The following is a 24203-nucleotide window of genomic DNA, read 5'->3' on the forward strand; positions in this document are numbered from 1 at the left end:
ATGTTGCAGGCCCTGCTTTTGTCAGCCTCCTTGGTCATGTGCCTACAGTACGGTCTGTCTGTTAGGTGAGCTTCGTACTCCCCTCTGGGTTGCCTGTGTAATTGTGCCTAGCTCCCTAAGCCGGTCTTGGTAGAACTTCTATGAAGTCTCCTGTTCAGACTGGCCCCCAGGCTGGTTTGTGCTCCCCTGTACCTGGGTTCTCTAGCGCACAGCCTCCTCAGCGCTTTTCAGAAGCTGAGTAGATCCTAGGATGAGTGGTCTTACTCCCCTCAATGCGAGGGTTTATAGCGCTTAGCTGAGTTCCGCTCTCCAGGATGCCCATCTCTGTGTGTGGGTTTGAGTTGCTTACTGCCCCTTGCAGTCACTCTTTCCTGCTCTCCTCTTGGAGTTCGCGCATTGGAGATTCTGTTATCAGACAAGGTTGGCCCTCACTACGTTTGGCTCTGCTAAATTGGTACGGCCTCCTTGGCGGCGTCAGGGGTGAATTTTTCCTCCTAGTGACTGGAGGAATTCCCTTTAAGTACCACATTCCCTTTAAGTACCACTTCTTTTGAGTTGTTGGTTTCAGATGCCTTAGCAGCCTTGGCAGGCTTTTTGAGAAAGGCCGCTTTTAGGCTCGACTTTGGCCGTAGGTAATGCTGTCACTGACAGCCTTGGAGAGTTGCTCCCGGTTTTTCCCTGGAACTGCCGGACGTTTGTCCAGAACCTCTGGGCATGCACTCTCCTTCAGCATGGAGGCGTGGGTATATCGTTCCCCATAGCGCAATTTCAGCGCAGAGTTGAAGTTCCCTTTCAAAAGGGAATGTCTCAGGTTACGCATGTAACCATGGTTCCCTGAGAACAGGAAACGAGACTCTGTGCTTTCCTGCCATGCTTCGGGGTGCCTGCGGAACAGTCCCTCAAAGACAAGAAGGTGTTGGCTGCTTCCTCAGGCGCTCCCTTTATACGTCATGGTTCGCGCCGTTCGACGTCATAGGTTGTTGCCGGCCAATAGGATTGGAGTTGTGTGATTCTTGGCATTTCGAACACCTGTCACGAGTGACGTTCCCCATAGCGCAATTTCAGAGCAGATTCTCGTTCCCTGTTCTCAGGGAACCATGGTTACATGCATAACCTGAGACGTTTTTTAATTTATTTTTTTATTTATATCCTATATTAAGTCTAAGCCCCTCTTAACATTGATGCTTTTGAATGTAAATTGTATGCCATTTTGTTTTGTAAATTTGTAATACTTTTGTTAATATTTCAATTTAAAAAAAAGTTTAAAATACATGTTAAAACAGTGTATGAATTAATAAAGCAGAGTTCATATTATGTGTCATTTTGGGGTGGGCGATATGAACAAAATCGTATTCCAAGATATAAGGGCCCAGTTTCACACACAGGTCTAAGCAGGATTAGGCCTTAGTTCAACTAAGACATTACATTTAAGTAGCTCTTTATAGATAAATATATGACCAAAATATTATTCCAAGATATAAGACATTTTAATTCAAATAACAAGAACAATAATGATACATCAGTATAGATATTTTGGTTATTTAATTTATTATTATTATTTTATTTTATTAAAAATTAGAACAAAGAAGCGAATTACACACAATAGGACAAATGTAACCAGTCGCTCCGAGCAGGATTCAAACCGGGGTCTCTGGTATGGAAGGCTAAAAAGGAGGCTAAAGACAGTTAGTGTCAGTCACTTGTGCCTCTTGAGGCTTACACACACAGCTCTTACTGGCTTACGTCTGATACACAAATACAGCAGATCAAAGACTGAAATTAAATTAAGTTTTCAGGTACAGTAGGTTTCTTTAACATGTAGTAAGAAATCCTGACGGACGTCATAAGCGAGTAAGACTGGCTCTTCTTTCAGGAGGGTCAAAGGTCATAGATCACATGGGTCGCTCATCTAATGAGAGTGTTTGACGTCCTCTATTGAAACACTTCATCATTGACTCTCTTTGCTCTGATGAAAGTGAAGTATATTACAGTTTTTTACGATTGCTTACACACTAAAATTAAACTTTTCCCACAATTAGCAAAACCTTACACTCAAGGAGCAAAACACAAAGCTAGATCTGCACAACTATAAGCACATTCTCAGCCTCACACTTTTTGCAAAACACTACACACATTGTTTTGCACAACACTAAACACACTTCTCTACATTAGACACAGAAATCTAACATAATGTCACTTCTTTGCCATTTCAAGACACTGCTTTCCAAAATACCACACCTATAAACCAATTGATCAAACACAGCCGTCAGGTGTGAAGACACTTGGGTGCTTAACTGTAAACTCAACAATCAGGTGCTATAGTACTATAAAAAGGCAAAATGTGAGTTTATGAGTCTTCAACAAAATGAAAGGCAATGTTGCAGTAAGAGGGAGAGGGAGAATTTTGAATCATTTTGAATGTCCCGGGCCAACGCGGTGGTAACATCCCAATGTATGTTGCAATCACACAGAATGAGGTCCTCCACCAGCATGCCAACTTAGGCTCTTACAACACGGCCCACATATTCACATTTTAGACAGACTGCACAAAATCGTCACAGCAGAAGACCAAATGGATGCAGAGCAGATGAGATACATTGTCATATGGGACAATGTAAATTTCCACCTATCTGCCCTGGTCAAAAAAACTGGTTTCATTAGCATCCACAATTTTCACTCCAAATACATCCCACCATACGGTCCCTTCCTTAAACCCACTGAGGAGTTTTTTGTTTGTTTGTTTGTTTGTTGTTTTTTTTGGCATGGAAGGTTTACAATCTCCAGCCCTGTGTCAGGATGTGCCTCATTCCAGCCATGGAGAAGGCCTGACCGAACTGATGCAGGATCTGTGCAAGGATGGATTCACCTTTCAAGAAGATTCTTCCCTCGCTGTCTTGCGTGAAAGGACATCGCCTGAGATGTGGATGAAGCGCTATGGCCAGATCCAGCTAGGCCAAGAGATGATGCTTTGGTGTTTTGTCTCCACAAATATTTTTGTTTGTGTAATATATTATATTTAGAATATGTTCTAATTTCAGTGCAAAATATAACCTTTGGAAAGGCATTGATGTATTGAATGGTTTTACAATGTGGTGAGAAATAAATATTTTCATCAATGTGCAGTACTGATCTTGTGTTTATATATATATATATATATATATATATATATATATATATATATATATATATATATATATATATATATATATATATACTGTATATATTCATGTGCTTTACTCTAACAATATCTCTGAAAAAATCAAACCCAGACTATATAATTAGAAAAGTATAAAAGTTACAAGAGTTTAAGATTGAGCACAGCAGTGTGTAAATGAATCAAACAGAATCAGAATGTATGAACCATGTGTGTTCCTTACGGTGTCAAAGTTGGGTTTTGTTAAATTAATGTAAAGTTTTGAATGAAGTGTTTCATTTTGCAAATGATCTGAAGTGTTGTGCTACTTTGGTGTAGGGTTGTGTTAATTGTGTGTAGCGTTTTGACAAACCGGGCCCTGTTTTCAAAATTGTGCTTAAGCAATCGTAAAAAACTGTAATACATTGAATTATTTGTGTTCATTACAGCACTAAGATGATCACATGACAGATTTAGAAAGAAAACACTGACATTATTCATCACAACACTGTCAAGATACTTTCTAGATCAGGACGAGCAGCATGAACCACTGAACAAAGAAACTCCAACAGTTCTGACATTACATCAGGTTGAATGATTCTGATTGGTTTAAACATTGATAAATTTGTAAAATCTCCTCATATGAACAGATGGAGTCATATTTCCATTGATTATCCGGATGAAAACAGGTCCTGGTTTAAGCATGAAGTGACCAACCAAGGTCACATAACAGTGTTTCTAGTCCTGTAAGATAGGATACTGACACACACACACACACACAAATACAGTTTTTTCAAGGTCGATTTGTACTTTCAGTAAGAGTATTACAAGTGAGGCTCCTGCACCTCCTTCCTCGCACCACCGGAGGGAGCATCACCTGAATGTTGACTGTTTTAGATTCGGACTTAATTTCCCAGAGGCCCTCATTCCTGGGACTGACTGCACACACCTGCACCACATGACACACACTCACACACAAGTTGTAAAGTCTTGATTTGCCATGGTGATCGTTTCTGAGTGTTTATTGTGGTTTGCTATGCCTGTGTTTGATTGGAGAGTTCCTCGTGTTTGATTCCTGATCCTTGCCTGTCCCTGTTACCGCCTCTGCCTCGTCCTTTCCATTATTGTGTTTCCTACTTCAATAAACTGCAAATGGATCCTCACTCTGTTGAATCATCATTACAAAGAGGTTCAGACGATATTCTTCATTATTCTCTAGTCACTGAAGATGAAGTGTAAAGTAAATGCTTTAACTGTGATCATGTGGTCATGTAGGATTCAGGTCTGAGTGACCCCAGTGACCTCGGCTGTCATGGGAAGCTAGAAGAGTAAATAAATGTTTTAACAGCAGAATATCCTACTTAGACAGTTTTCTTTACATATCTTACACAGTTATGATGAATCTTGGCTAATTTAGTTGTTTGAGTAAATTAATGAAGTACAAAACACTGTTACTGTATTCCTGACACGAGTCAGACCCTCAGTCGCTTCCCAGATCCCAAATACAGACATTACCAGGAACATGAATAGAACAAAATATGATTTTATGTATTACCGAATACAAGATTGGTTGAAAATACACACCTTTTAATATATTGTACATTCATTAATTTATCAATTTTACAACATTTTTTTTTTTTTTATAACATTTTAATGAATCCTGTGTGTGATCATTTCAATTAAATGGTAATTTTGATAGTAATAATAAAAATGATTAATGTGACACTACAATAAGAACTGAATGACTGATTTCCATCAACACAAATAGAGAAACTAGAAAAGCACAGATACACACCACCACTCATCATGACTCACACACACACACACACACACACACACACACTGATCTCACTGTCTATATGAGGATTCATTACACACATTTATTCTTCATGTTATTTTCACTGACAGAAGTTCAGCTGTAGTATTAATGTAATGAAGAGAAAATAAGAGACTCTATAACATCTCACTGTTACTGATTCATCATGAGCTCAAAGCATTATGGGTAGAATCTCTCTACAGTCTTTTCTGATTCATCAACACAGTTTCACTGATGATTTATAACCAACACCAAACCCAGGATAGAGCGGTTGAGTGAATGTGGTCTGGACTGTGTGGATGAGGATCATTGTGTCTCCAGAGACGCTGTAGAAGGACAGAGTTCCTGCACTGTGATCCACATACACTCCTATTCTCCTGCTGATGGACTTTACTGGGAGTTTAGTCTCTTTGTAATTGTGATAGAATGAGGAACTGGAGGAAGAGCAGAGCAAACTCCAGGACTGATCATTACCTCCAAACACACACTCTTTACCCAATCCTTTCCTGCTGATGCTCTTATATGTCACTGATATACACACACATCCACTCCACTCAATCTCCCAGTAACAGCGTCCACACACACTCTCTCTACACAACACCTGAAGATAATAATCAAATCTGTCTGGATGATCAGGATATGACTGAAGCTTTGGGAAAGTGTAAGTAATCACTCTGTTCTTCTCAGACAGACGGAGGTGTTTATTCACTGTGTTCAGATCCAGATTGAGCTGATGGGAATCTGATGGAGATAAAACACATCAGAATCAGGAATTATGAATCTGATCTTTTAATGTTTCTGAACTCTTCCTGTTCAATATATCATCAGTGTCTCAGTACAGTTTACCAGATATCCTGTGAAAATCATCATTTACATCAGTGTTTTTTGGGTTTGTCTAATCAGTCTTTCCTGAATATTAATGTTGTTATTATTATGTGTTTATTATAATTTAAAGGTCTATTGTTATATTTTACACCATTCAAATGTTTGAGGTCAGTATGATTGTCTTTTAAAAGAAAATGATACTTTAATTCAGCAAGAGTCCATTATATCGATTCAACGATGAGTGTAATAATTTGATTTAAAATGTTTTTAGGCGTTGTAGATCAATTGTTGTCACACGCTGTGTTGAAGATCAAATACAAATACGAAGAGGAAGAGAGAAGGCAATCTTTAATAATTCCAGAGGTAAATCCAAGCAAGAGCATAACACACACGTAAGCACTGACAATACCTGACAAATGAAGAAGAAACCAAGGGAACATAAATACAAGTGCAAATGAGGTGATGATGACATACAGCTGACAGTGATCAGAAACCATGACAACATCCTAGTGGCAGGAAAAAGTCCAAAAAAGAGTGAAACTGACAATTGTATTGTTGGTGATTTTCAGTGCTGTAGACTTTGGCGATCTTGAGCTTTCTTTATATTTCTATCTGTTTCCCCAAAGATTAAAATGACTTGATACAAAATCCTGTTTAGGATAAATCCATAGTGGAATTTTTCCAGAAGAGTTTTCAGTTTCTTACTTTACTGAAACTGTTGAAGAGCTTTTTTACTACTGTGATTTTACCTCTAAATCTTGAATGAATGTTTTTAATAGTCTTTCAGTGAAAAATAATCATATTTATTCATTAGTTTTAGAAGATATTCTGTTTTTGAAGAATATATTGAATCCTCAATTTAGTCCTGATTCACATCTCTGTTAAAGTTCATTCCATTTTAAATCTTTTTATTTCATAATTCTTATTCAATCTTTCTGTTCATCAAATATTCCAGATAAACACCTCCACATTTTTGTTTTACATTTTAAAATATATTCAAATATATTTTGTTTGTTTTTTTTAAATCAGAAATATTTCACAATATTACTGTTTTTTCACTGTATTTTGGGATCAAATAGCAGAAGAGACTTTATTGACTCTAAACTGATGATATTTGTCAAATTGCACCGCGATATCAACTAGGCAGAACAATTCTCCCGACAACTATAGATAAATTCACAAATAAACTGCCTGATCTGTCTCAGCTGCTCATCGTACCTAAGCACACACAAATGATCTTGAGAAAATGACTAGCAGCACCATTTTCACTAGTACATTAGATACTGTTGCACCGATGAGATTTAAAAAGGTTAGAGAGAAAAATACTGTTCCATGGTACAACAGTATTACTCGCACTATCAAAAGAGAAACTCGTAATCTAGAACGCAAATGGAGACAAACTCGTTTAGAGGTCTTCAGAATTGCGTGGAAAGACAGCTCTTCCCATTATAGAAAGACTCTAAAAGCAGCCAGAGCCGAGCATCTCCGCAAACTCATAGAAAATAACCAAAACAAACCACGGTTCTTGTTTAGTACAGTGGCTAGATTAACAAATAAACAGACATCACCAGAACAAAACATTTCATTACAGTTTAATAGTGATGACTTTATGAATTTCTTTACTGAGAAAATCGAAACATCAGAAATACAATTGTAAATGTACAACCTTTGACAGAGTTTTATGATTCAGCCTCAATTATCGCCCCGCAAGAACAGCTGCAGTGCTTTACAACTATAGGACAGGAAGAGCTAAATAAACTTATCACTGCGTCTAAACCAACAACATGTTTATTAGATCCAATACCCACTAAACTACTGAAAGAGTTGTTACCTTGTAACAGTTTTCCTGTTACTAATATAGATACTAGTAATTTTCTCCAGTGGATTTATTATTACTCACCTGAGCATTAGGGGGCGCTCTATGAGGTGTAGGGTAGGCCTATTTAAGGAGGCAAAGAAGGAGAAATGGCAGGACCAAATAAAGTGGTAATATGTTCAGATTCTTTTTCAGCTTTAATTAGTATAGTACATGCAAGATCAGACAGAGATGATTTATTAATGGAAGTATATTTATCATTATACAGACTGAAAGAGGCTGGAATAGTGGTGTATTTCTGTTGGGTACCAGCACACATTGGGGTAACTGGTAATGAAGTTGCGGATAAACTAGCAAAAAAAGCACTAGACAAGAGGGAGGTGGATGTTAAAGTACCTATGGGGAAAAAGGAGGCAAAGTCGATTTTAAAGAGAAAGTTAATGAATAAGTGGCAAATGAGATGGGACAGTAGTAGCACAGGGAGATGGTGTTATAGTATCACACAGACAGTAGGGAGGATACATTGTCAGGGAAGAAATAGGAAAGAAGAAGTATTGCTGTCTAGGTTAAGATTGGGACATACAGGGTTAAACTCAACACTGACAATAACGGGGTTACATGAAAATGGATTATGTGATGTGTGTGGAGTATCTGAAAATGTATGTCATGTATTATTTATTTGTAGTAAGTATAATATTTTCCGGGATGTATTGTTCAGTCATCTGAAGAATGGAGAGGATAGAATGAAGAATGAGGATATTTTAGGAAAAGGTTTAATGGATAGACAGATATATAGAGCACTAATTACGTTTATATATGATTCAGGTTTGGGATTTAGAATATGATATACTTGAAATGTTGAACCTGCCATGGGGGCTGAGTGTGGACGGAGGAGCTGAACACGCAGAGCCGGATGAAGCTCAATGAAACCTCTATTGCAGATATGATAAATAATGATGATGTATGTGGGATGATAGAGTAGGGTTCAACAAGGAAACATAGTTAATGGTCTATTTGTGAAAGAAGGAAGAGGAAATAGTTTTAAACTTCAGACTTATCACCAAGGTTAATTTGCCATCCAACACAGTAGGTGGCGATAATGCTCCTTTGGAGTTAATCGCCATTAAACAAGAAGAAGAAGAAGAAGAAATGGCAGGAAGTTGGTTCTCTACCTGTAAAGAGAGGCTTGCCTCATGGTGGTTGTGGCTTTTTTTAAGTTCTAAGCTCATCCGTAAGTAGTTGTTTGTTTCTATTTTGGTTTAACAATTCATGTTCATAGCACATGATTATGGTTTGTTTGTTTGTTTTGAATTTTGTTTACAGAGGGTTTGGGTTCTGAATGTATATGGATTACTTATGGGCTTAAACAACTGAGAAGATTGGAACTAGGAGTTGATTTCCATTCACAACTTGACTGTTACCTGTTGTATGACAACGTTGTACTTCAAACATGGACAAAGCTCTCTGATTGAACTCTGCTGTGGATTATCTTGCCATTTAAGTACTGTTTTCTCTATTCATTTTCAACAAAGACTGGGCAAAGCTTATGGTCCTAATTGATGAAATACCAAAGACTGTGCTTTATGTGATGGACTGTATTTCTTAACCTTTGGTTCCAACTGTTTGATGTCAGAAATTGGTGTCAGATTGAATAATGAATGTTTTATGTGACTACGTTTAATACATTTGCCTCATGAGTAAGACTGGTCTGGTTGGTCCCTTATTTTATGTAGCACTCAAGTAAAAGTTAACGGGATAGGTGTTACATATATTGGCGCCCGAACAGGGACCAGGAAAAAAATCCAAAGCCAGATAGTAAGATTTGAATGAATTTAATTTGGTTTTAAACAGACCAATTTTACTTTTTGAGTCATTATGTTGAAGGTGTAGAAGGATCACTGAACTTAATGGTTGAGTAAGTGCATTAAGTTATTAAATTACATTTAATGAGTTAATTTTAAAAGTTACACAAAATGGCAGACCTATGTGATGAGACAGAGGGTGACGGCGTTACAGAACCAGACTATTCCACTGCTCCATTCACCATCAGACAAGAACCAGTTCAAGACCTAATTCAATCTCTTAGTCATTTGTATGTGGAGAATGAGGTGGATGAGGGAGAGCATGAGGACAGTTCGCAATACTTGCTTTTACCGCCACCACCACCTCCTCAAGTGGAAGAGGTAACCACCTCCAATTTTGAATCAATAGTGAGCAAGATGGAATCTAAAATGGATGAACTGCAGAAATCTTTTGGTGTGTTTTCTAATGGTGTGCAGCATGATATAGATAGGCAGACTCACAGGTTGACTGTTATGGAAGAGCAAATGCAGAAACTTTTAGCCCAGCAAAAGGACCATCATAAACGGATCCAACAATTGGAGCAGATGCTGCCCTCTGAGCTCAAGACTGAATGCCAACAGGTAAAGGAAACCTTAGAAAAGAGTATACAGCAAGTAGGACAGGCGATGATGGATTGTATGGCACGAAGGGATGTTCAATTAAAATCTTTGATTCAGTCTACCCCCACTGTAACTTCTACTCCTCACTTTAGTCCACCCCAACCAGCAGAAAGTTCGACCTACCCTATACATTTCAAAACACCGATCAAGCTGGAGTTTCCAAGGTTTGGTAGTTTGGACGGAGAAGACCCTATTTCTTACCTTGAGAAATGTGATGAGTATCTTGCAATTCAACCACTGAATGATGCTGAGATATTGCTATGTTGCCTTCTGTGTTAACTCATACAGCTAAGGACTGGTGGCTTGCAGAGAAGAAGAGGGTGAGAACTTGGTGCCAGTTCAAGAAAGCATTCCTACAATCCTTCCTGCCTGATGATCATGAAGTTGAGGTTGAAAGAAGAATTAGAGAACGGAAACAGGGGTTTGATGAAAATTTTCAAACATTTGCTTATCAATATCATGCCTTATGCCTTCGATTGAAACTTTCCATGTCAGAACGGGAGATACTCCAAGCTACACTCAGAAACTGTAATCCTCGTGTTGCCAGCATACTCCGAGGCACTGTCTCTACGGTTGATGAGTTGGTACGTGTAGACAAGCAGAGCATCAGGCGAAGTCAAATGGAGCTAATAAAGCGGCAAAAGGCAGACAGTCAAATCCTCACATTGCGGTATTGTCAGGAAATATGGAGAAACAACTTGACCCATTAGCCCTGCCAATCACCATCAAAAATTACAGATGTCAAGCACTTTGGACACTGGTAGCACCTATTCTTTACTTCAAGAATCTTATTGGAAAAAACTAAAGTCAAGCAAGGAAACATGGCTGTCCAGCAGAGGACAGACTTTCTCACTTGCCAATGGTCATGTACAGACAGCTCTAGGAAAAGTAATCTGGGATTGTACTCTGCATGGTCATCAATATCCATTCAGTGCCTTTGTGATGAAGGATCAAGATCTAACTTTACCCGTTATACTTGGCCTGGAGTTTTTGATGGATTCAGGGATCCAGATTGATTTTAAGGACAAGACCTATGTTCTGTCTGAAGAAACTGAGGTAAAACATCCATTCATGCTTCATACTTCTTCTGCAGCAATTAGTCTACATCTGGCATTACCTTTAGTTCAAGTGCCTTTGTCCACATTGGCAATCATTAAAGACCTGGCAAGTCGAGCAGAGGTTAACAGAACACAGAAATGTCAGCTAGAAGCACTCATGCTCGAGCGGCCAACAGTCTGCACTGAGTCCCTAGGACGAACTGCTGTGATTCGGCACCAGATTAACACTTCAGATGAGATTCCAGTTCGTAAACGAGCCTATCCTGTTTCTGTGTCCAGACAGCAATTCATTGATCAGGAACTTTCTAAAATGTTGGAAAAAGGGATAATCAGACCATCAACTTCTCCATGGGCCACTCCCATAGTTCTTGTCCCTAAGAAGGATGGTACCATGCGTTTCTGTATTGATTACAGGGCTTTAAATGCCAAGACACCTTTAGATGGATTTCCTATGCCACAAATCCAAGATATACTTGAATCAATGTATGGTGCTTCCATTTTCAGTACATTGGATCTTAAATCTGGCTATTGGCAGGTGCTTATGGATGAGGAGAGCATTCCAAAGACTGCTTTTGTAACCAAAAATGCCCAGTATGAATTTGTGTCTACCGTTTGGACTGCGAAACTCCGCTGCAACTTTTCAGCGCCTGATGAATACAGTATTGAGAGACTGTCTTGGAAAGTTCTGTTTTGTCTATCTCAATGATATTGTAATTTATTCCCAGAATGTCCAAGAGCATTTTGAACACCTTAAACAGCTCTTTGACATATTAGAAGCTGCTGGTTTGACCCTTAATCTGTCGAAGTGCAACCTGCTCCAAAGATCCATCACTTTCCTAGGACATGTTGTGTCTGCAGAAGGAGTTCGTACTGAAACTGCCAAGGTGGAGGCTGTCCAAAATTTTCCTGTTCCAACCACGCTCAAAGAGGTACAACGCTTTTTAGGCCTTGCTGGATGGTACCATAGGTTTATCCCTCACTTTTCAGAGATCGCCGCGCCATTGCATGCTCTGAAGAGCAAAGATGTTGTCTGGGAGTGGACAATGGAATGTCAACAGGCTTTTGATAAACTGAAAAATGCTCTTCAAAAAACACCTGTTTTGGCATCCCCCGACTTCACAAAAGGTTTTAAAGTCCAAACGGATGCCAGTGATGTCGGGTTGGGAGCTGTGTTGACTCAGGATCATGATGGAGCTGAACATGTTATTGCTTATGCTTAGAGACTTCTACATGGGGCTGAGAAGTCCTATTCCACGCCCGAAAAAGAATGTCTGGCAGTGATTTGGGCAGTCGAGAAATGGAAACAGTATCTAGAAGGGAAACATTTTGAAGTATTTACAGATCATGTTGCTCTTACGTGGGTTTTCAATCATCCCCGACCAACTTCTCGATTGACCAGGTGGGCTTTGAGGTTACAAAGCTTTGACTTCACAGTCAAATATCGGAAGGGACAGTGCAATGTAGTACCCGACACACTTTCTCGGAGTATACCTTTTCAAGAAGCCAAAGGTCACATTGCTATTTGTCAGGCGACTAACATTGGATCAGACTTGCCTATCAGCTGGGATGAAATTGGAGGTGCTCAGAAACAAGATCCCATACTTCAGCCTTTATGGGAAATGGCTAAGTTGCCTGTAACGGACCCTACCCGCATTCATTACGTCATACAAAATGACTACTTATTTCGTTGTGTGCCCAACAAACATCAGGGTGAAACTATGCAGATAATTGTACCATTGGCATTAAGGGAGAAGTTCTTACAATTTGGCCATTCCAATCCCTTGAGTGGACATCTTGGGCGGATGAAAACTTTGAGGCGTTTACTCAATGTTGTCTACTGGCCAGAGATACGCAGGGATGTTTGGAGCTTTTGTACCGCATTTCAAACCTGTCAGATTTACAAACCGAGAATCTCCAAGCTGTCTGGTCACTTACAGTCGACACCAGTAGTCGAGCCAGGACACATGTTGGGTGTCGATCTCATGGGTCCCTTCCCAAAGAGTTTGCAGGCTAATGAATATCTGATGGTAGTAGTAGACTATTGCAGTAAATGAGTAGAATTATTTCCCATGAGATCTGCCAAGACCCATCTAATTGTTAATATCTTAATAAAGGAGATCTTCACTCGATGGGGCACACCTACCTACCTTGTCTCAGACCGTGGACCACAGTTTACGGCACAACTTCTGAATGATGCATGCAAGCGCTGGGGGGTTATCCAGAAGTTGACAACAGCCTACCATCCACAAACAAACATTACTGAGAGAACTAATCGAACCCTCAAGACTATGATATCTTCCTATGTTAAGGACAACCACAGACAATGGGATAGATGGATATCTGAGTTCCGTTATGCCATAAATACAGCATGGCAGGAAAGTACAGGTTTAACCCCTGCAGAGGTTGCCTTAGGCCGAAAGTTAAAAGGACCCATGGAACGACTGGTACGAACTCCACCAAAACCTGATCATGTGGCTTATGGGACTGTTGAAAGGCAGAAAGAGCTGTTTGACCAAGTAAAAGAGAAGACTAGTCAGGCTCAAGAACGACAAGCAAGGTACTATAACAGAAGAAGGAAGCTTGAGTCGTTCGAAGAAGGAGACTTAGTCTGGATACGTTCTCACCCTCTGTCTCGAGCTTCAGACTCATATATGGCTAAATTAGCACCGAAATGGCTGGGTCCAGCTAAAATTTTGAGAAAATTAAATAATGTTAACTACCAGGTAGTAATGTTGGATGATTCAAAGCAAGTTGAAACTCTTCATGTAGAAAAAATGAAAAAGTTTTATGGTGATGCTTAAATGTTTTTTTTTCCGAGGAGAGGGGTATGTAACAGTTTTCCTGTTACTAATATAGATACCGGTAATTTTCTCCAGTGGATTTATTACTCACCTGAGCATTAGGGGGCGCTCTATGAGGTGTAGGGTAGGCCTATTTAAGGAGGCAAAGAAGGAGAAATGGCAGGAAGTTGGTTCTCTACCTGTAAAGAGAGGCTTGCCTCATGGTGGTTGTGGCTTTTTTTACCCTGGTTGAGGAACTTTGAAGTTCTAAGCTCATCCGTAAGTAGTTGTTTGTTTTTTATTTTGGTTTAACAACTCATGTTCATAGCACATGGTTACGGTTTGTTTGTTTGTTTGTTTTTGAATTTTGTTTACAGAGGGTTTGGGTTCTGAATGTATATGGATTACTTGGGGGCTTAAACTACTGAGAAGATTGGAACAAGGAGTTGATTTCCATTCACAACTTGACTGTTACCTGTTGTATGACAACGTTGTACTTCAATCAGAGAGCTTTGTCCATGTTTGAACTCTGCTGTGGATTATCTTGCCATTTAAGTGCTGTTTTCTCTATTCATTTTCAACAAAGACTGGGCAGGGCTTATGGTCCTAATTGATGAAATACCAAAGACTGTGCTTTATGTGATGGACTGTATTTCTTAACCTTTGGTTCCAACTGTTTGATGTCAGAAATTGGTGTCGGATTGAATAATGAATGTTTTATGTGACTACGTTTAATACATTTGACTCATGAGTAAGATTGGTCTGGTTGGTCCCTTATTTTATGTAGCACTCAAGTAAAAGTTAACGGGATAGGTGTTACAACCTGTAGCAGAAGAGCCTCTTCTCAATATTATCTTTATCTCTAGATCACGTCCCACGACCGTTCAAGCTAGCACTTATTAAGCCTCTCATTAACCCCCTGGAGTCTGAGGCTGATTTGGGGCCTGGAGAAGTTTTGACATGCCCTGACATTTGTGCTTTTTTCAGTTGTTCATAAACATATTAATGACAAAAGTGTCATTACACTGTATTCAGCACAAACTAGGCTACCATAATATGTGAGGAACATGTATGTACATGTTTGTATTTTTGAAGGAATAATGTTTATGCATGGTTATTGAAAAAACAAAAAAATTAAGTCACTGAAATAAGGCCAAAAATATATATTAAATCTGTGTTTACAAGACTTCTGGGTATTGGAGGTTGTAGGCTAGAGTTTTTGCTTCAAAATTATGTAAAAATTATAATGCCTACTTGTTCATATAAAACAATATATTGATTTAGTTTTTGCAAGACACTTTTTGTCAAGAAACACAGTATGCATGGAGGCGTGAATGATCATGAATAATGGCTCATTTACACCTGAGAAGACAAAAGAATTGCATAATAATGACCTGAAATGACTTGCATATTAATGAGGCCTTTCAGTCAGGTAGGCTGTGAAAAAAAACCTCTGTAATTATGTCTCAGCTCAATTTAAAATAATGGTATTCTATTATATTCTTTAAAATATAATGTATTTCTGTGATGCTGAAGCCTATATTCAGACTGCTGAAGAGTCTGAATATAGGCTTTTAGTTTAAAAGCATGCACATTTGGAGAAATATTGATGGATTCTCATATGTTTATGTCAATTTTCTATACAGAGGAGTTATATTTATTCTATATTCATTGTCATAAATGAGCGCTGGTGTTTTCAGCTGATACTTGCAGCCGGAGGGCGCTCTGTACACCTTTAGTCCACAAATTATTCTAAAGAAGAAGAGGACATTTCAGGAATGGTGTTTTTAATTCATACTTGTAGCCGGAGGGCGCTCTCTGTACACATTTAGTCCACAAATTATTCTACAGAAGAAGGGGACATATCAGGAACTAACGGCATGTCTTCCAAAGGTCGTTAACCATGGCTTTTACATACAGATAAACACTTTTCAAGACAATAAATACACGATTGAGACGATGAATGCCTGTATTGACTCATAATTTGCCTCTGAATAGCGCTGGCTCCGTGGGCGTGGCCGCATTAGCGGATAATGAGCTGAATCACAGACTTCTGACATGTCTCTTTTCATACAGATTACATAAACACAGAATTTTTGTTTTCGATATGACTTGCACTATTTAAAACCTGACATTTCAACGTGTCTTTAGACATAAGAGTAATTTTTTTGTCATTAGTATTCACTAAGTTATAGTTTATTTTCTGAGAACTATCAGATTAGACTATGTTCAGAGGGAGAGGACAGATCATGCATCATTTTAGTTTCCTTTATTTTACAAAAAGCACAACATTTTGTTTTTACTCTGAGTGTATACAAATAAAAGAAGATATTCTATAGTTTCAATTGATATATTACTTATGTCTCTATGACAAAAAATGACGGAGTATTTTAAGTCTGTTTTGCTGCAATGTGAAAAAAAACTGCAAAACGCGCCGGCGCGTTTTCAGACCTCAGGGAGTTAAGAAACCACAATTAGATCCAAATGTATTGGCAAATTACAGACCCATTTCAAATCTTCCATTTATATCTAAAATACTAGAAAAGGTGGTGTCGGCCCAATTGTGCTCCTTCTTGCAAAAAAAAAGCTATCTATGAAAAATTTCAGTCAGGATTCAGATCTCATCATAGCACAGAAACTGCGCTCGTTAAAATTACAAACGACTTACTTCTAGCTTTTGACCAGGGCTGTGTCTCAATACTAGCGTTACTTGATCTCAGTGCTGCGTTCGACACTATAGATCAGTGTTTCCCAAACTTTTTTTCTGGGGACCCACATTTTAAATTCGATAAATCCTTGTGACCCAATAAACATTAGGCCCATATAGTTCATATATCACAAAGAGAATTTATGCATTAACAAAATATGTATGACCATTTTTAAGGTCAGTTAAGCTTCCACTTAACTATTTAAAAGAGATACAGATATTTGACAAAGCACAATTATTTTTATTTACCTGTTGTTGACAATAAGTAAAATGCAGAGGTGAAATGAGAAAGGAAGAGTTGACAGGGCATCTCATTGTTTTCATATTCTCATCATTACAGTGTACACAATTTATACTTAATGAGACAAAGTGCAAAATAGGGCAGTTAATCATTTATTTTTCTTCCTATCATCAATAAAACCAGACAGAATCAATGCATGCCTTTCATATAACATTCAATGCTTTGCACATCTACCAGAATAATATGAACAAGTTTCTTACTGAAATATTTTTTGAGAACTTTTTATGCACCCACTGTAATATACACATTTTATAAAGTGCACAGTATGACAGGCTCTCATTTTTTCTGCTCAAAACAAAAATATGAATGCAAACAATCTTTAGAACAATAGTAATATGAACCTTCAGAGCTATCAAAAACATGCTTTAAGTTTTTTTTTTTTTTTTTATGTTGGTCAGGCAGAAGAACAGTAATGTTTAAGTGCACCAGTCCTTATCATCAGTTTCACCAAATCAAGGCAGTTTACCCGGCTAATGGGAGAGATGGGCCTGCTTGTTTTTCTGCTGTTCTCCCAAATCCTCAGAAGTAACGTTACCTGCTCCGGTGTCTGGTCGAAAGCATCCACTGGTTCCGCTTTCCTCACATTCTTCATCATTATGGCGTTTTTCACTTGAAGTAGCTTTGCTAACATTAGCTAGTTTATTTTCAAGCTGGCCTCCCTCGGGGACGGTATTTTGGCTGTTGGCAGTGTTAGCCTGGTCTTTAGCTGTTTTTTTCTTCTTAATTAGCCAAGCATCCATTTTTATGGCTGGTTGCCGAGTGCAGAGCGCAGCTAAAGAACAAAAAAAAAAAAAAAAAAAAAAACGGAAGAAAACGACGAGCTCCCTCGTGCAGCTAATTGGTGAACTACACATATAAATTTTTAATCAAGAGTATATAGCACACTGAAAAATAGTGCTCGACTTGGCGACCCATACAAAATCTCCCGCGACCCACTTGTGGGTCGGGACCCCGCCTTTGGGAATGACTGCTATAGATCATAAAATACTCCTAGATCGACAACAAAATTACACTGGTATTCAGGGACAGGCATTACGGTGGTTTAGGTCATACCTATCAGACCGTCACAATTTTGTTTATTTAAATGGGGAAAAATCTAAGATAACGATAGTAAACTATGGAGTGCCGCAAGGATCTGTGTTAGGCCCTCTGCTATTTTCAATATACATGCTGCCACTCGGCAATATTATAAGAAAACATGGAATTAGTTTCCACTGTTATGCCGATGATACTCAGTTATATATTTCAACACAAACAGATGAAATCTCTAAATTATGCAATCTGACAGAGTGTGTTAAAGAAGTAAAACTTTGGATGACTAGTAATTTTCTTCTATTAAATTCAGATAAGACTGAAGTATTACATATTGGACCAAAAACCTGTACACAGAATCTCTCAGACTACAATCTGCATTTAGAAGGATGTACTGTTACTCCATCCTCGACAGTTAAAGACCTGGGTGTTATATTAGACAGCAACTTGTCCTTTGAAAATCATATTTCATATGTTACAAAAACAGCCTTCTTCCAGCTCAGAAACATTGCTAAGACATGGAATATGTTATCTATTTCTGATGCAGAAAAGTTAGTTCATGCTTTCATGACATCTCGACTAGATTACTGTAATGCATTATTAGCTGGTTGTCCTGCTTCCTCAATAAATAAGCTACAATTAGTACAAAATGCAGCTGCTAGAGTTCTTACCAGGTCAAGAAAATATGATCACATGACACCAATTTTATCATCTCTACACTGATTACCCATTAAGTTCTGTATCGATTATAAAGTATTGCTAATGACCTATAAGGCTCTAAATGGTTTAGCTAAATGGTGTACTTAACCGACCTTCTATCGCCCTACAATCCTTCACGCTCTTTAAGATCACAAAACTCTGGACTTCTGGTTGTACCTAGGATATCTAAGTCCACTAAAGGAGGGAGAGCATTTTCACATTTGGCTCCTAAACTCTGGAATAGCCTTCCTGATAATGTTCGGGGCTCAGACTTGCTCACCCAGTTTAAATCTAGATTAAAGACGCAACTCTTTAGCCAAGCATTCACATAATGAATTTCATATCAGATCAATTGCACATGACTATCTTTGCTTAATGTTATGAACAGCAGCTACGCTAATTATTCTCCATTTGCTTTTCTGTTTTACCTAGAGAGGACATCGGCTTCAGTTTGGATCCAGCCTCTCAACACCTGTGAAGAGACGGCACCAACTCCTACGAGGACTTCAGAAGACGCAATCATATGGATCAACATGCACATTCCCAAATTTCTATATATCCTAATTATTGTTAATATGTAATTCATTTTTCCAGGAGCTCATTGCTTCTACCTTAAAGTTAAATGCTAAAAGTGTTTGTAAATTAATTGCCTAAATTACATTTGCTAACTGCATTCTTTAAGTTGTAATGTTGACATGCATTCTCTGTAATGCTGCTTTGAAACAATATGTATCGTGAAAAGCGCTATATAAATAAATGTGAATTGAATTGAATTGAATTAAACTAGATCAGTGATGTTAATTATATTTTTATTTATAATATATTTTGGTGTCTGTTATTATCACTATTATTAATTAGTCATGCTTGTGTTTCTTGCATACTTCAGTCCTGCAGCGTTTGTCATCGACCCATGAATGAGGCATCAAATCGTGTGGATTATTGAGGAATGGTGTGACTTTTCTAAGCGATCGGGTGTACGATGTTCATCTGGCGGGTGAAAAATTGTGTGAAAACATCCCATAGACTTAACATTGCGACGAAATTTGACGAGTCATAACTCCTAACGAGAATTTCGTAGAAACATGTGGATCACCACATTTGAAGAGGCTGTCAGGCTCTGTAAGACCATACCTCACAGTGGGGTGTAAGTTGTACCCTTGGGGCGCAAGAACTGCATAAAGTTGCCCCATAGACACACTATATTGAAGGGAAGCCCATTGCACACACGTTTTTCCTATTTTGGGAAATTCCATAGGGATTTTGTATTGAACTTAACATGGATCACAATGTCATAGAGACAAGGGGGAGGGGCTAATTTTACTTAGATGACCAATCAGTCTCTCAGGATCATTGTGAAGCTATTAAGCCATGCTCTAGCAACCATTTAGGGCACCCTAGCAACAAGTTCCATAGACTTCCATTTAAAAAGATCAAAGGAATATCTTTGGATATATTTCAGTGTCATAGAAACAAGAGGGTGAGCTTGTTTGACTCGGGCCAGCAAACAGCCAATCACGAATCACCTTCAACACTTCATAGCCATGCCCTAGCAACCATTTAAAGCACCTTAGCAACCCAAAAGCAAAAGAGGGATATCTTCACATCTGAAAGACAGAGAAACATGGGGGTTGGTTTATATTGGCAAGCAGCCTTTGCAGTATCATCATTGGCAGCTGCAAAACCACTCCCTAGCAACCAAACTGAGTACCCTAGAAACCGTTTAGCAAGACCTATATCTCTGCATCAGAACATCGTACAGACATGGGGGTTTCTCTTTTGACTCATGCTAGCAAACTGGACTTCCAACATGCTACATATGCTAGCATTGAATAGCTACACGGTAATAGTGATTAGCTAAGTGCTAAATCAGGTTAAAAGCATGCTGAGAACTAAAAAACTCCATAGTAACAATCTGTGACAACTACCAACCGCATAACAACCATCCAGGTTCATAGCAACCTCCTAGCAACCGCCCAGAATACCCTAGCAACCACACTAAGTACCTTAGCAACTGCCTAGCAACACTTTAGTAACCATCCAGGTTACCATAGCAACTGCCTAGGAACAACTTGGAACACCTTAGCAACCGCATAACACCTTAACAACCACCCAAAACACCCTAGCAACTGCCTAGAAACTCCTTAACAACCACACAGAACACCTTAGCAACCGAGTGTCTAGTTTTGCCACTTCAAGCAGCACTGACACATTTTCTTCAGGAAATGTACATTCTAGTATTATTATTACTATTCACCTATATGTTAATATCATTTAATATCATATATCATTTAAAAAGAATTTGATTAAATGCCACATAATAGATTTGACTGAATAGTTTAAATTAGTGCTGTCAATAGATTAGAAAAATGAACACGATTAATCACACACTTTGTCCTGTGATTAATCACAATTAAAAACACTTACGTTTTTTAAAATATTAAAAAAAAAATTTTTTTAAAGTTTTTATTTTGTACTATAATCATTTCACAGTTAATCTCCTGATGACAACATGATGACAGTATGTTTTAAATGCTTGTTTAATGGCATCTTTATATGAATGAAGGCCAGTACCACTGATACTACTGATGTCTAAATGAAATTGATTTCCCCCCCCCAATTTTAAACATGAATTATAGCCATTCAACATTACAGTGTAATAGATTGTTTGTAATCATGTGGTTCTGGTGACACGTGAAGTTCGGGTGGAGGGCAAAGAAGGGAAAATTAGAATGGAAAAAATGGGGAAAAGTCCATACTGTGTTGGTTTAGAAAGATATAAACAGAAAATCACAACATATGTTGGATGTGATCCTTATGTTACGAAGAGGACAACTTTCCTACTGACTTGATTGCCATTGAGGAGGTAGATATAGAGAATGTGAAGCTGCCGTCACGCCCTGTTCAGATCTTGTTTGGGTTTGTTTATATGCCTTTCTGCTAGTGAAGTTAGGGCAGTATTTTGATTTTCTGTCACGATTGTGAAAAATTTTGACATTGTAGGTCATTTATGCTATTTGTTGCTGCTGCACTGTTTGAGCTAGAGCTCCGTCGAGCTGATTCCTAATTGCTTGTTTTTGTCTTTTAAAATCAAATTTTTAACCTATCACTCTCTCTTTTACGGCAGGGGAACATATCCCCAACATTATTTTATATAAAAAACACTCGGATTGCCTTGATATCGCTAGTTTTATCCGACTTCCCGAACATTCGCTACTAGCTCTAGCCCGCTAGCAGTAGCGGCGTGGTCACACTAGCGTTTGTACTCTTCTCTCACTATATTATTGTTCGTCTATTCTAATGGCGAGTGTATCGGATGTTTCTCTACCTTTGTGTGCAGGTAAGGACATGTTTCATGCGGTGCAGTTGGAACTGGAGGCCGTGGAATGACAGATTCGGACCCTTCTCGAGAAGCAGGCTGAGGTACGGGAGCGGCAAACAGCGCTGGAAAAATCCTGTGCTGACGCTCACCAATCCTCGGTAAGTTTGCAGCGCGATATTAACACTCCTGCTTCCTCTACGGCGTGTTTCTCTGCACAGGGCCCAAGCACCCAGAACGCGTTCACTCCAGCGCCGTCTCACCAGGGACCTTGGGTTCTCCAGCAGCGGAAGACGTGAGCCAGGCCTCGGACCAGGACCTCTCCTCCTAACGAAGAACCGCTTCTCCCCTCTTCGCGAGACTCTATCGTCTGCCATGTCCACGCTACCACAGCCAAAGGCAAGGTGCACAGTCACTGTTTTCCTGGTGCTCGTGTTCTCAATGTTGCTGCGCAGGTTCCCGCGATCCTCAACAGTGCTGAGACCATCGGAGCTGTTGTTCTGCACGCGGGGGTGAACGACACCAGGCTGCGGCAGACGGAGGTGCTGAACAGAAGCTGCTCTTTATAAATAACTGAAATCTTTTCTGAGAGTGACCTAGGCTCTTCCGTGCTGATGGCCTGCACCCCAGCAGAATCTGAGCTGATCTTCTGTCAGAGAACATCTTCAAGACGCTTCGCACCGTATGACTAGTAAGTCAAACCTCAAATCACAATTTGTGTTCTGCCCACTTAATTGATAGAAATGTGAGTGTAGTGCAGTCTATAGAAACTGTGTCTATTCCCTGAATAGTGAGGTTTAACAATAAAAATAAAGGATCTAGAAAAAATCTGATCGTGATCAAACCAGAAATTTGCTAAATTACTGAACAAAAACAATTTCTAAAGCTAGGGCTACTAAACATTAGATCACTGACACCTAAGGCGGTTATTATAAATGAAATGATCACAGATAATAGTCTTGATGTAATTTGCCTTACTGAAACATGGCTTAAACCAAATGATTATTTCTGTCTTAATGAGTCTTGTCCACCTGGCTACCGTTATAAAAATAAATGCCGTCCAATTGGCTGTGGCGGTGGTGTCACAGCATTCTATAGAGATATTCTTAACGTTACTCAGAAAACAAACTACAGATTTAAATCATTTGAAATTCTTATGCTAAATATTACACTCTCAGATATAAGTAAAAAGTCGCTACTATCTCTTGCTTTAGCTACCGTTTATAGACCTCCAGGGCCTTATGTTGATTTCCTAAAAGAGTTTGCAGACTTTCTCTCAGACCTATTGGTCAACGTTGATAAAGCACTGATTGTTGGAGATTTTAACATTTATGTAGACAATATAAATGATGCCTTTGTTAATTTGTGTTCTGAAGATGAACGAAGGTCTTACGGGTGTGGAACGACATGAGGGTGAGTAATTAATGACAGAACTTTCATTTTTGGGTGAATTAACCCTTTAATAAATATGCATGCATCTACTAGTCTAGTTGCACAAAAGAGTAGACAGTGAGTTTCTTTGCTTGTTTTCTTAGTGACTTACAATGTAGGAAGTCGTTCCTGGTCCTGAGAACAATGTTGGTGAAAGTGACTGTGGAAATTAACAGACATGAAGAGTGTGATTATCATGTCACGAGAAAATGATCCCTGCATCCGTTCCTAAGACATTTCTAATATGATCTTCTACATGATATGAGATGATGGAGGATCATTTCTGAGAGCAGATGAATCTCCAGGACTTTACCTCTTTCAGAGTTCTTCATCCCCTCTTTGCAGAAATCCTCCAGTTTGTCTCTCAGCTGCCGGACAGATTCTCTCACTCCATCAAAAGAGGAGAGAGAACTGAAGGGATCGTCATTTACGTCTGTAGATTCAGGAGGAGCTGAGAGAGACTGGAAACTCTACAGAAAACAGAAATCAAAGCTCATCACCTCCACACTTCAGCCAATAACCTGCACTACTGTCAGATTTGAGCAGCTCTTGTTGATCTTTAGTAACTCTCCTCAATCCAGTAAATACACCGAAGCACAGCTAATATACAGCCTCACTTCCTGTTTGAGGACTTCATTACTAAATTCAATAATGTGTTAATGAAAATTATTATAAAAAGGGGGGTGCATTGTTTTAAAACTGTTTAAATATTAGTGAAGCTTTGAACTGTTGTCGTCTGGAAGCTCAATATGTCTTTCTGAAAAATGTTTCTTAAGAAATTTCCAGAGCTGAACTGCATTTGTGTGTCTCTTTCGAAAGAAGAAGAT

The 24203-nt window shown here is 38.8% G+C and overlaps 1 protein-coding gene across 1 annotated transcript; it reads right to left on the reverse strand.

Moving 5' to 3' along the window:
* Positions 1-5166: 5166 nt before the first annotated feature.
* On the reverse strand, positions 5167-23961 carry LOC125244516 (stonustoxin subunit alpha-like). Its single transcript, XM_048154587.1, has 3 exons — positions 23690-23961; positions 23489-23536; positions 5167-5690 (listed from the first exon to the last, which is right to left on the reverse strand). Exons 1-3 carry the CDS (start codon positions 23706-23708, stop codon positions 5167-5169), a joined length of 591 nt encoding a protein of 196 aa, XP_048010544.1. The 5' UTR covers positions 23709-23961.
* Between the last annotated feature and the right edge of the window lie 242 nt (positions 23962-24203).

This window comes from Megalobrama amblycephala, linkage group LG14 (assembly GCF_018812025.1).
Source record: "Megalobrama amblycephala isolate DHTTF-2021 linkage group LG14, ASM1881202v1, whole genome shotgun sequence".
Classification (NCBI taxonomy): domain Eukaryota; kingdom Metazoa; phylum Chordata; class Actinopteri; order Cypriniformes; family Xenocyprididae; genus Megalobrama; species Megalobrama amblycephala.

What these genes read in the sequence shown, in the direction of transcription:
- LOC125244516 (XM_048154587.1), bottom strand. An exon ending in CAGGAACGACTTCCTACATT is followed by an intron (nt 5,691 to 23,488) that starts GTAAGTCACTAA and finishes TATCTCCATCAG; the next exon opens with ATTCCCATCAGCTCAATCTG.